General features: G+C 37.5%; 1 protein-coding gene across 1 annotated transcript in view; it reads right to left on the reverse strand.

The window, feature by feature from the left end:
• The window catches only part of Parp4 (poly(ADP-ribose) polymerase family member 4), a 90,457-nt gene that overhangs the window by 22,212 nt on the left and 56,032 nt on the right, over nucleotides 1–12,213 (reverse strand). Inside the window, exons 22-26 of the mRNA XM_048801460.1 lie at nucleotides 11,355–11,525; nucleotides 11,045–11,125; nucleotides 4,450–4,530; nucleotides 3,294–3,389; nucleotides 2,611–2,733 (exon numbers count right to left, since the gene is read on the reverse strand). Coding sequence (XP_048657417.1) covers nucleotides 2,611–2,733; nucleotides 3,294–3,389; nucleotides 4,450–4,530; nucleotides 11,045–11,125; nucleotides 11,355–11,525 — 552 coding nt within the window. The remainder of the gene's footprint in view (nucleotides 1–2,610; nucleotides 2,734–3,293; nucleotides 3,390–4,449; nucleotides 4,531–11,044; nucleotides 11,126–11,354; nucleotides 11,526–12,213) is intronic.

Genomic DNA, 12,213 nt, shown 5'->3' on the forward strand with positions numbered 1-12,213 from the left:
GCAATTTATAAATTTGGAATCTGAGACCTGGAGAGAATATCAGCAGTCAATACACAGAAAGATCTTTCTCTCTTTGTTCTTAGAATCACAAATTTTAAATACTCCTCATTTTACAGATGAGAAACTAAGAACCACAGAAGTGACTTGCCCAAGATTTTACAATAAGTAGTAATTGCGGTCTGTAAATTAGCCTTAAAATAAGCTAGAATTTGAAATAAGTTACTCTAGTCTTCTTTTTTGGTGCTAGGGATTGGACTTGGGTGTTTTACCTCAAAAGCTACATCACAAGTCCTTTTTATTTATTTTTTATTTTTATTTTTTCTGGTTTAACCAGTTCTAGTTTGTTGTATCCTTTTTATTTTTTAATTTTGAGAGAGGGTTTCATTAAGTTCTTGAGGGTCTCTCCACATTGCTGAGGCTGGTCTCAAACTCATGACCTTCCTGCCTCAGCCTCCCAAGTATCTGGGATTACAGACATGTGCTACCATGCCTGGCTTCTCAAAGACCCCTTTTAATAATTATAGCTAACATGTATTAAATACCTGTTATGAGCCAGAAATGTTATGGAGCTGCCTATAATCCCACTAACTCAGGAGGCCGAGACATGAGGATCACAAATGCAAGAATAGCCTCAGCAATTTAGTGATGTCCTAAGCAAGAAAAGGGGTGGTGGTGGTGGGGGAGCCGGGGAATGTAGCTCAGTGGTAAAGTGTTCCTGGGTTTTCAATTGCCATAACTTAAAAAAAAAAAAAAAGAAGAAGAAGAAAAAAAGAAAGAAAAAGGAAATGCATTATGATGTCATTTTTCTGCATTCCACATCAGTCCTGAGATAAGTTTTATTAGTTTGAAAAGCTCTTATGCGAAATGTGTCATATTTCAGATATTTTTCTCTCATTTTAGAATATTTGCATATATATAATATATATATTTGCATATATAATATATATATATTTGGGAACCAAATCTGAACACAAAATTCATTTCTGTTTATGTTCACCTTATACATGGCCTGAAGGTAATTTTATACAATATTTTTAGTGCACCTGTGTTTTCACTGTGACTTGGCACATGAGGTTAGGTGTGACATTATCAACTTGTGGAGCCATGTTGGTACTAAAATTTTTTTGGATTTTTGAAGCATTTCATTTTTCCAGATTGGGAATGTTTAACCTGTATAATGCCCATTTCCTAAAATTAGGGCATTTAAGAGAAGTTTAGGTCACACAGGTGCTGGGATTCAAGCATTCTGGCCAATAGTGTCTATGGTATTAACCACTAGATTTTACTTTCAATTACCTAGGGTTTTTGTGGGGGAGGAGGGGTGGTACTGGGGATTAGACCCAATGGCACTCTTCCACTTGAGCTACATTCCTAAACCTTTTTATTTTTTAATTTTGAGACAGGGTGTCACCAAATTGCCATGGCTGGCCTGGAACTTTTGACTCTCCTGCCTCAGCATCCCCAGTTATTTAGATATATTACAGCTCCCCAGTTATTTATATATATTAAAGGTATATACCACTATGCCCTGCTTTAATTATCTACTTTTTTGATCTTTTCCAACTTGAAATGAAATCACATGGCAGTTTTAATTTACATTTCTCTTTGCAACAAATGAAGTTAAGTACCTTTTCATGTTTAAGAATCCTATTATAACATGTTTGATGATGATAATAATAATAAATGACTATGTTATTGATTATGTTTGTACTTCACAATTACTTTAGACTGTACTGCTACTTATTTAAAACAAACAAACAAACTGCTGAGTTGGGCATGGTGGCTCATGCCTGTAATTCCAGGAGGCTGAGGCAGGAGGATTGCAAGTTTGAGGCAAGCCTGTGTAATTTAGCAAGGCCCTAAGCAACTTAGTGGGACCCTGTCCCAAAAAAGGGCTGGGGACTTAGCTCAGTGGTAAAGCTCCCTGGATTCAATCCCTAGTATACATACAAAAAAAAAAAAAAAAGAATTAATTAAAAAAAATTTTTTTAAAAGACTACCACAGGCCATGGGGGCATATGTCTATAATCTCAGTGACTGGGCAGTCAGGCAAGAGGATCACAAATTCTAGGCCAGACTAGCAATTTAGTGAGACCCTGACTCAAAATAAAAAATTAAAACTGGGGATGCAGTTCAGTGGTAAAGCACCTCTGGGTTCAATATCTAATACCCCAAATTAAAAATAATACAAAAGTAAAAAACAGACTACTGTAGCTGTGTGCACTGGTGCACACCTATAATCCCAGCAACTCTGGAGGCTGAGGCAAGAGGATCACAAGTTTGAGGTCAGCCTGGAAACTTAGCAAGGCCCTGTCTCAAAAAATAAACAAAAAGCACTAGGGACGAAGCTCAGTGGTAGATCATCCTTGGGTTCAATCCCCAGGACCAAAAAGTAAAAAAAAAAGACTGTTGTGAAATAGTATACCGTGTTTGACCAGCAGCAGCCTTATACATCTGTTTACATCTCTGGGCTGCATCTAAAGGCTGCATTCAGTGACTGGGACCTAGACTTAAAGAGTTCATAAAACCACAAAATCACCTAATAACACGCTGCCTTAGATATCTCCATTCTTATGCAATAAATGATTGTATTTGGTAATTATCATTTACCTGTGGCATGTTAGCCTCTGGTTGTTCCTCCTGCCAACTCACATACGGCAAAAAGTCTACATCTTCTTTGGCAATAAGTTCAGGAATATTTGGAATATTAGGAAAAGGTGAGTCGTTACCATCCTATATTGAATCACAATTGGGTTAAATTTAAAAGGATATTATCAAATTAAATGATTATCACACATTGTAAAGACCTGCAGACATTGGGTTTGGAACATATGGGTGTATGAAGCAAGAAAAAGAGACAGCTGACAGGCTCATGCGAGAAGATTTCCTCTTTATAGAGCATTCACTGGGTGCTGTGCTTTACATATTTTTCCTCTTATGGAGGAGAAAGGGCCTCCCATGGGTAAGGGAAATCTAGGTTTTTTCTATTTTTTTAGAGTCTTACTTAGATTAATAAAAGATGACAAGTGCCAAAATGTAATAAAACTGTAGTATATTTTTAAAGTATACAAGTAGCTAATTAATAACTATAACATTAAAAATGCTGAGATATTCTGTTTATTTAGAGATATGTTGTTTATGAGAGATCATCATAAGTCCTAGACTGAAGCATCTCCTACTGGAGGCATTGGCTCTGAGGCCCACTGGCATCGTCACCAAGAATCAGAACAAGAAAGTCTTTATTAATGTGTACAAATAAAACAGTTTAGCCTTCAGTTAACAATAATACATACCCTTTTCTCAACTGCCACAAAGCTTGTATATTGTGTTATAAGAGAGTTTTCTTTACTGAGTTTAATAATCAGAGATTTCAAGATTTGTTTCTTCATCTAGAATAGAATAAAACAAATAAAACCACACCCTGTTTTATTTCTGTTTAGCTATATACAATCAATTAAAAGAGTATTAAATCATCTGAAAAGGTGTTTTTCTATGACAAGTAAATCATTTTATAATTAGTATTCAAAGTAAATATCAAGTCAGGATCCTGTCTAAATATGTTAGGTAGGTAACTCAATATTTCCTGTGAAATGGGATCAAGTGACTTAGCAAAGTTACAGTAAAACCAATTCACATTTATATAGCTCTCCATAATTTACAAAAAGCTCTCATACATAAAGAGCTTCCTCATTCTCTCACAAGCAGTCTGTAGCTCCTATTGTAAAGCTGAGGAATTGCAGAGGCAGAGTGACTTGTTCAGAATTGCTCAAGGCAGGGCTGGTTGGTTGCCCTCGGAGATCAAAGTCAAGTAGGATGCAAAGCAGTCAAAAACAATGGCAACAGAAGACAATTTGCCACCTACTGTGACTGTCAGCAAGACTATCCAGGTCCTGAATGATACACTGGCATCTTCTTTTGGGATGTGTTCAATATTAATGCCTATATAAGATCATAGTCTCTGAGGGACCAGCAGTCTGTCATGGTGGCTCCCTGGGAGGAACCTTCAGCCAGGGACCTCATCTGTACAGTAAGGAGAGGGCCAGGTGGGCTTTTGCTCTGCCTTGCATCTTTAGGTAGCTTACCCACCATCCTGCCCCTGGGATTCTTCATTAAAATGGAAATAGTAACGCAACAAATGAGATCCAAAATGACATCTACTAAGGGCACTTAATGTTCTCTAAGCCTTTCTCCAAACTCTTTCTCACAGGCAGAAGATCACAGAATTCTCAGGAAATGACTTAAATTAGTTCTTTCATTAATTCATTCAACAAACATTCATGGAGCAACCTACATCCGTTCTAGGCATAGATGTTACAAGTACTGTGATGAATGTCCCTGACACCATATTCTTCTCTATCCAGCTATCTTCACTTTACATTTCCATGGGTAAATCAATTTAAGAATGATCTAAAACAATGCATAAAGGTTTTTACTACGAAAAGAACAAACCTCATGGCTGGTTTCATTCTCGTGGAGAATGCCATCTTCATAATCTCTGATCACAGCTCTTGCTGCCAGCTTGTGAATCATCTGTGTTTACACATCCATGGGAAAAAAAAAAAAGATACAAATGATTTGTAATTAAATACTTACATAGACTACCATATAAAAAACTTCAGAATAATAATTTACATTCAGCAAATTCACTCCTTTTAACTATACAATCTTATGAGTTTTATCAAATGAATACAGCTAGGTGACCAGCACCAAAATGAAGATACAGAATATTCCCTTCCCTCTAGGAAGTTTCCTTGGGCCCCTTTGCAGTCACCCCCAGCTCTGCCAACCACCCATCTGATTTCTGTCCCTAGTGTTTGCTTTTCCTGTACAAGGTCATTTTGCTAATGTAACTTATTTCAAAATTTTATTTGTTTGTTTGTTTGTTTATTTATTGTATTAGGGATGGAATGCAGGGAACCTTACCACTAAGCTAGATCCCAATCTCTTTTTAATTTGAGACACAGTCTTATTAAATTGCCCAGGCTGGCCTTGAATTTACAATCCCTCCTGCTTCAGAATCCCAAATTGCCAGGATTATAGGTGTGACCATCATGCCAATCTATTTCAAAACTTTAAAACTACTCTTCTTCTACAGGAAGAGCCAGCCAGGTGTCAGGATGTCTACCTGCAAACGGTCTCCACCAGATTGGAGGCTCTGGGATGTACACAGTGAAGTGGAACTGATCTTAAACGGCAACGTCTGCTATCCATAATTCCAACTCTTATGACTTTGTTATTGATAAGGCCACCATTCACAGAGGAAGAACAACTTTAAATACTGTGATTTTAGGGAAGAAGACTTCTTCCCAAGTAAGATTCTTTTACCTAATTTCATTCTTAGATCCAATTTTTAAAGCAATATAGAGATTTCCCTAAGTTCTATCAAATAAAGTTTATGAGTCTATTCTTTTGGGCTAAGCTCTTATGTTAGGCCCTAAAAGACCAGATAAAAAATCAAAACACAATCATTCATGCTAAAGGTCTTTCAGCAAACTGAAACTAAGTCATCATCTGACCTTTAAATTAACCATGAAAAATCAAAGATGCCAGTTCTACAAATAGGACAGTATCAATTAGCATGATAACGAAGTTCCCTGTTTTAATCCTTCCAAACATGGTGACTTGAAATAATCTGATGTTAACCAATCAGTTATTTTTCTATTGTCATGGAATAAAATAAAAGTGGAGTAGCATTGGTTCAGGGCACTTAAAAGAAAATTGAAAGCCACTGTTAAATCAGGTCTCAGATCCATCCACAGCTGAATCTGGACTACAGTTTTCTGAAACATTGTTGTTCCCCAACAATGTATTGAGGATTGGACTCAGAGGTCCCCACCACTGAGCCACACCCCTGGCCCTTTTTATTGTTTTGAAATGGGATCTCACTAAATTGCTGAGGCTGGCTTCTAATTTATGATCCTCCTGCTTCAGCCTCCCGAGTAGCTGGAATTACAAGTGTGTATCACCATTGCTCATTGACTTTGCTAACATGTGCAATGGACTGCTTACTCCTGTCAATCTAAAATAAAGTCAGTCTAGTCTAGAACAAAGACTAAACACAGATTCAAAGAGATTTTACAAAATGATGGCTGTCTTAATGGCTTAAACTGCAAGAAGGTTGGTAATCACTTGTTAGTTAGGAATTATAATGGTGACTGGCAAAAATTAAGCTGCTTTGTAATAAAGGGACAAAGTGTGGTCTTAATCTCTGGGTAGTTTGGGAGAAGTGGTCCATTGTACAGAAGGTCCACAGAAGTTAGCAATTTTTCAAAGGTCAACTTGTACCCAGGGTGGGAACATATACAGCCCAGTTCAAACATTTAGTTGTAGACATTGATGCTCCCAACATTTGTATAATGCATCTCATTATACAAATACTCCCATAAATAACAAACAACATAAATAGCATACATAGTTTAAAATTTTCAAGGTGGAACTATAGTGGACTCAGTACTAATACACATAATGCAAAATTTTCAGTGATAATTTATAATATTGTAGCATAATAAGAAATACATATCTTGGTCATGTCCCTGGTTCTGGGTGAGGTAGGACAGAAGAAATAAGGATAGGCAGAAAGAAGACAAACATGAAAGAAGGTCCATAGCTTTAAATCTAAAAACTCCATAGATACCCTCACCTTCTACCCCTAGGCCTCAATTCTTTTTTTCTTTTTCTTTTTTTGGTACTGGGGATTGATCCCAGGGGCTCTTAACCACTGAGCCACATCCTCAGCCCCAGGCCTCAATTCTTAAAAGGTCCAATAAATGGAGGCTTGCTTGTACCTCAGTGGCAGAGCATTTGCCTAGCACCTGGGAGGCACTGGGTTCAATCCTCAGCACCACATAAAAAAAATAAATAAAGGTATTATGTCCATCTACAACTAAAAAAATACTTAAAAGGTCTAATAAATCTTTGAGTATTTTAAGTCAGTTAGTTAGTGCCTATATACCTTGTGCTTATAAAATACATTTTTTAGACTAATTCAGAGAAGCATTTTAATTCTTTTTTGGTTTATTCTCATTTGAAACTTTTTAATTCTGGACATTGTTAGAAACTTGTGATAGTTATACAGTCCAAGGGCTATTAAGTAGATAAATTAACCTAAAGATTTTGAGAAGAACCAGATCACTGTGATCTGCTCTGTGTTCCACCCTTGCATGCATCTCATGTCCACCATTTATTAAAGTGTCCTTTTAAAAAAAAGAAAGCTGAGACCTCAAAATCGTGTTTCACTCTGAGGCACCCATACTCTGTCCCCCTTTGAATGCATATCCTACTGTATTGCTTCCTTGCTTGAATAAATCTCTTAATTTTCCTAAATAAATATCTGCTTGTTCCTCCTTTGAGGTGTCCTGAAATTCCCTTCTGAAGTGTAAGTCAAGAACTTGCCAGGGCCACATTGTGGTTCCCCTCTTCTGAGGATCTCATTGGACCCCATGGATGGGATATATTTCTTCAAACCCTTGTAATAAAATCCTTATAAGAGCATAGGAGCATTCATTGTTACATTTGGGTTTCTTGTTGGCTCCTTAAATAGCTCCAGAGTGATAAAGGTAAAAGGAGCTTCATTTGTTGATGTTGTTGCTCATTTGTTTTTTTTTTTTTTTTTTTAAAGAGAGAGAGAGAGAGAGAATTTTTTTTTTAATATTTATTTTTTAGTTCTCGGCGGACACAACATCTTTGTATGTGGTGCTGAGGATCGAACCCGGGCCGCACGCATGCCAGGCGAGCGCGCTACCGCTTGAGCCACGTCTCCAGCCCAGGAGTCTTTTTTTTAAAAAATATTTCTTTTAGTTGTAAATGGACACATTACCTTTATTTTATTTTTATATGGTGTTGAGGATCGAACTCAGTGCCTTCCACGTGCGAGGCGAGTGCTGTACCACTGAGCTACAACCCCCGCCCTTTAGGAGTCTTTTTTAGGCAATAAATTCCTAAACCTACATGATGGAGAGTTGGGCCTACATTTTCTTCTAGTAGGTGCAGGATCTCTGGCTTTTTTGTTATTTATAACAACTGATTTTTAGTTAACTAGATGATTTGGGGGAAATTCCTAAGAATGGGGCCTGGTTACCCAAACTGTAATTAGAGGGTTGGAACTTTAAATCCCACTTTATAACCTCTAGGTAGGAGAGTTAATTATCTGAAGAATGATTTAATCAATCATGCCATTGCAATAAAGCCTGCATTAAAAACTCCAACTGAAGGGGTTCAGAAAACTTCCAACCAGGTTCACATTCACATGTAGGAAGGGTACACCCTCAACTTCATGGAATCAGGAGCTCCTATGCTTGGGATTTTTTTTTTTTTTAATATAGCAGGAATTGAATCCAGGGGTGCTTAACCTCTGAACCACATCCCAGCTATTTTTATTTTTTATTTTGAGACAGGGTCTCACCAAGTTGCTTAGGGCCTTGCTAAATTGCTGAGGCTGACTTTGAACTTGTGATTCTCCTGCCTCAGCCTCCAGAGTCACTGGGATTACAGATGTGGGCCACAGTATCTGGCTCTGTGCTTGGGATTCTTACAGATACTGCCCTATGTTCCTCTTTCTCTTGCTTCATTTTTATCATTTAAAAAAATTTTTTTAGTTGTCAATGGATCTTTTAGCCCTCATTTTTATCATTTATAACATCCTTCTTTAATGTTAAATATAATTTATAGGAATATATTGTTTTGGACTGTGCTCTTGCACTGGGCCCCTTATAGGCCAGATTAAAAATAAAAATGGGATCACTCATGCTAAAGTTCCATTTCTAATGGAAGCTAAACTGTTAAATAACTTTCCAGGAAACTAGGAGAAATGAGAGATAATAATCAAATTTCCCAAACAGGCCAGTTTCAATCAGCATAATAATGAAGTTCTCTGTCTTAATCTATACACAAATAAACACAAGTGAACTAATTAGTTATTTTCTATTGTTTTTTCTCCCTGTTCCAGACATATAAGAAATTTAACTTTTCATTTGGGTGTTAGGATTGAACTCAGGGTTTTGCACATGTTAAGCATGTATACTCTAAACCCTGAGCTGCATACCTAGCCCCAGGAAAGAAAATTTGAAATTGTTACCCAGTGTACTACCTCTAGTAATATAACAGTGGTCCACTTTAAGCTTTGAATATAGCCCTTGCTGCTCTACCACTGCACTTATTATCATTATTATTTTTGAGGGGGGGTACTGGGGACTGAACTCAGGAGCACTCGACCACTGAGCCACATCCCTAGCCCTATTTTGTATTTTATTTAGAGACAGCGTCTCACCGAGTTGCTTAGCACCTCATTTTTGCTGAGGTTAGCTTTGAACTTGACATCCTCCTGCCTCAGCCTCCCAAGCTACTGAGATTACACGCAAGCACCATTGCACCTAGCCACTGCACTTATTTTTTTAAAAAGAGACCTGTTTCTTTCTCCTGGCTCCTCCCTAATCTTTCCTCTTCCCTGATCTCAGGGAAAACAGGATTGCCTTTCTTCCTCATCCTAGGCAGTTATCTGTCCTTGAGCAAACATCCACCATAAGAAGGAAGTAATCTAGACTTTGGGGAAGGCACCAGAAGATCTCAGAAATGACTATCTCCCAAAATGAATTACAACTTCAACAGAGAAAACATGGAATATAGCCTTTGAATCACCTCTTTAAAAGCCCTCTGGTTTCCTAGATAGGCAGAATCATACAGCCTCTGGGACAGAAGACCTCTGTGCTTCTCCTTTGCTAGCAAAGCAATAAACCTTTTTCCTTTTGCTCAAAACCATGTCCTTGTTATTGGATTGGCACTGGGGACAAGGACAAAGACTGATTACTTGCCTGATATTGTTTATCTGTCCCTACCTAATCTTGTTTATATTAGAGGAGAGGAATTTCCTTGTCAGTGGACTAGTCAAAACTGAGGAATCAAAGATGGCTGTCTGAGTGACCACCAGACAACCTTTAACTTCATTATAATCTAATTCCCATAGTGACATTCGACCAATGCCATAACAGGAAACACCAGACCCGAGTTCCAGAAAATCTCTGCCTGTTCCAGGAAAAGATGTGAATATTCTACTCCTTTACTAACCTTCCCCTTTATTTCTTTTCCCCTCTATCTTTGTTCATTTCTGCTTTCTTTAGCCCTTATCTGTCTATAAAATTAATCTTTCCTGCTCAGCGCATTGAAATACTTATTCTATTTCATGAACACTTCTGTGAACTGTTATGGCAAATTACTGAGCCTAAGAAGGACTGTGGGAACCTCTAACTTGAATCCAACTCAGACATTGGATAACATGAGAACCCACCACTTGTGACTGACATTTGAACTGGGGCGGTCCTGTGGGACTAAGCCCTTACTCTTTTGGCCTGAGCAGATGGTGTCTGAATTGAATTGAATTTTAAAGACATACAGCTGGTACTAAGAAACTAGTCAGTGTGTGAGGGGGAAAAAACCCTACATCTGGAGACTAGAAGTATTGAGTGGAAAGGAAACAGGAGCTATTTCTTTCATAACTCCTTTGCTTTTAATATAAAAATGTAAAAAAAAAACATTTTAAATATATGATGTGGTTTACTCTCAGTCTAGCACTGTTATAATTAACATTTTAAGTAACTCAAGGGACCAGTAGCACTGAACTTTTATTGAGTCATGAACATGTTTGAGAATCTCCCTATAAAAATTTTCACATAAAATGCCATATTCTATTGCAGTTATTCATAGCCATAGGGATATATACCCATAGGGATATATCCAGACTCCAGAATCCCAGATGAAGAGCCACTGAAGGGAAGTGATCTCATTTATACAGATATCCACCCTCCAAATCGTGTGCTGATATATCAACCCAAAACTATAACAAAGAAAGTATGTGGAGCTTGTATATGAAAATATAATAACTATAGAGGGTTTTTCTTCTTTCTTTCTTTTTTTAACTATAGAGGTTTTTTTAAAAAGTTTGTTTTGTTTTGTTTGTGGTGCTGGGGATTGAACCCAGGGCCTCACACATGCTAGACATGCACTTAAGTCCTGAGCTACACCCCAGCCCCATAGTTCAGGTTGTAAACCTTACTGTCCCAGTTGTTTTCTGAAGCTCTGTAGTTGATACCATTGTACAAAATTCCTTCTCTTGAATTAGTGCATACAGAGTTGCCTGAAAGGGGAAAAACATTAGTTCTTCATTAGCTTTTCTGTCACAATATCTTGGTTACTATAATGTGATTAGTGACATCCTCTCCCCTCTCAATGGAAATGAAAATCCTCCCAACTATGTTCCCAAAAGGGAAAAATCTGCCAGTGAGAGAGAGACATAAGAAAAAAAAATATATATAAGCAAAATATTTTGTTTTATCCCTGGTATAACAAAATGTGTTTATTCTTACCTGTGTACAATGAGGAATAAATCCATAGACAAGAAGTCTATCATTATGGAACAAGGATGGCACTTGGGCTGGAGCCTGCAGGGCCTTGGGTGCATTTGTACTAAGTTGCTGCCATTTAACAGAGACAGAGTGGCAACCTGGGGAACATATCCTGGTCATTTGGTCTTTTACCTTTAATAAAAGAAGAATTATTTCTCTTTTAATGTTACATCCCCAAAATTATAATGTAACACTTAAAGTTTACTTTTTCTTCCTTGGAGATTTTGTAGTTTTTTGGTTTTTTCTTCCTTTTTCCTGATATAAAGTACTTTTCCAAAGAGATTTTATATAGAATTTTTAATAATAGCATAATTGCATCATTAAAATTATTCCATTAGCTAACTACGAATACACAACTTTGGTAAGAGTAGATTCCAGTTATAAAAACTAGTTCTACAAAAGACTTGAAAGGCATTTCTCCAAAAAAGATATGTAATTTGCCAGTAAGCACATGAAAAGATGCTCAACATAACTAAACATCAAGAAAATACTGGCTAGGCATGATGGTGCATGCCTGTAATTCCAGTGATCTGGAGGCTAAAGCAGGAGGATTGTTTGTTTAAAGCCAGCCTCAGCAACTTAGTGAGGCCCTAAGCAACTCAGCAAAACCCTGTCTTTAAATAAAAATATAAGAAAGGGCAGGGGTGCTGGGGATGTGGCTCAAGCGGTAGCATGCTCGCCTGGCATGCTCAGGGCACTGGGTTCGATCCTCAGCACCACATAAAAAAAATAAAGATGCTGTGTCCACCGAAAACTAAAAAATAAATATTAAAAAATTCCTCTCTCTCTCTCTCTCTCTCTCTCTCTCTCTCTCTCCCTC

Source organism: Marmota marmota, unplaced genomic scaffold (assembly GCF_001458135.2).
Source record: "Marmota marmota marmota unplaced genomic scaffold, marMar, whole genome shotgun sequence".
In the NCBI taxonomy this organism is placed as follows: domain Eukaryota; kingdom Metazoa; phylum Chordata; class Mammalia; order Rodentia; family Sciuridae; genus Marmota; species Marmota marmota.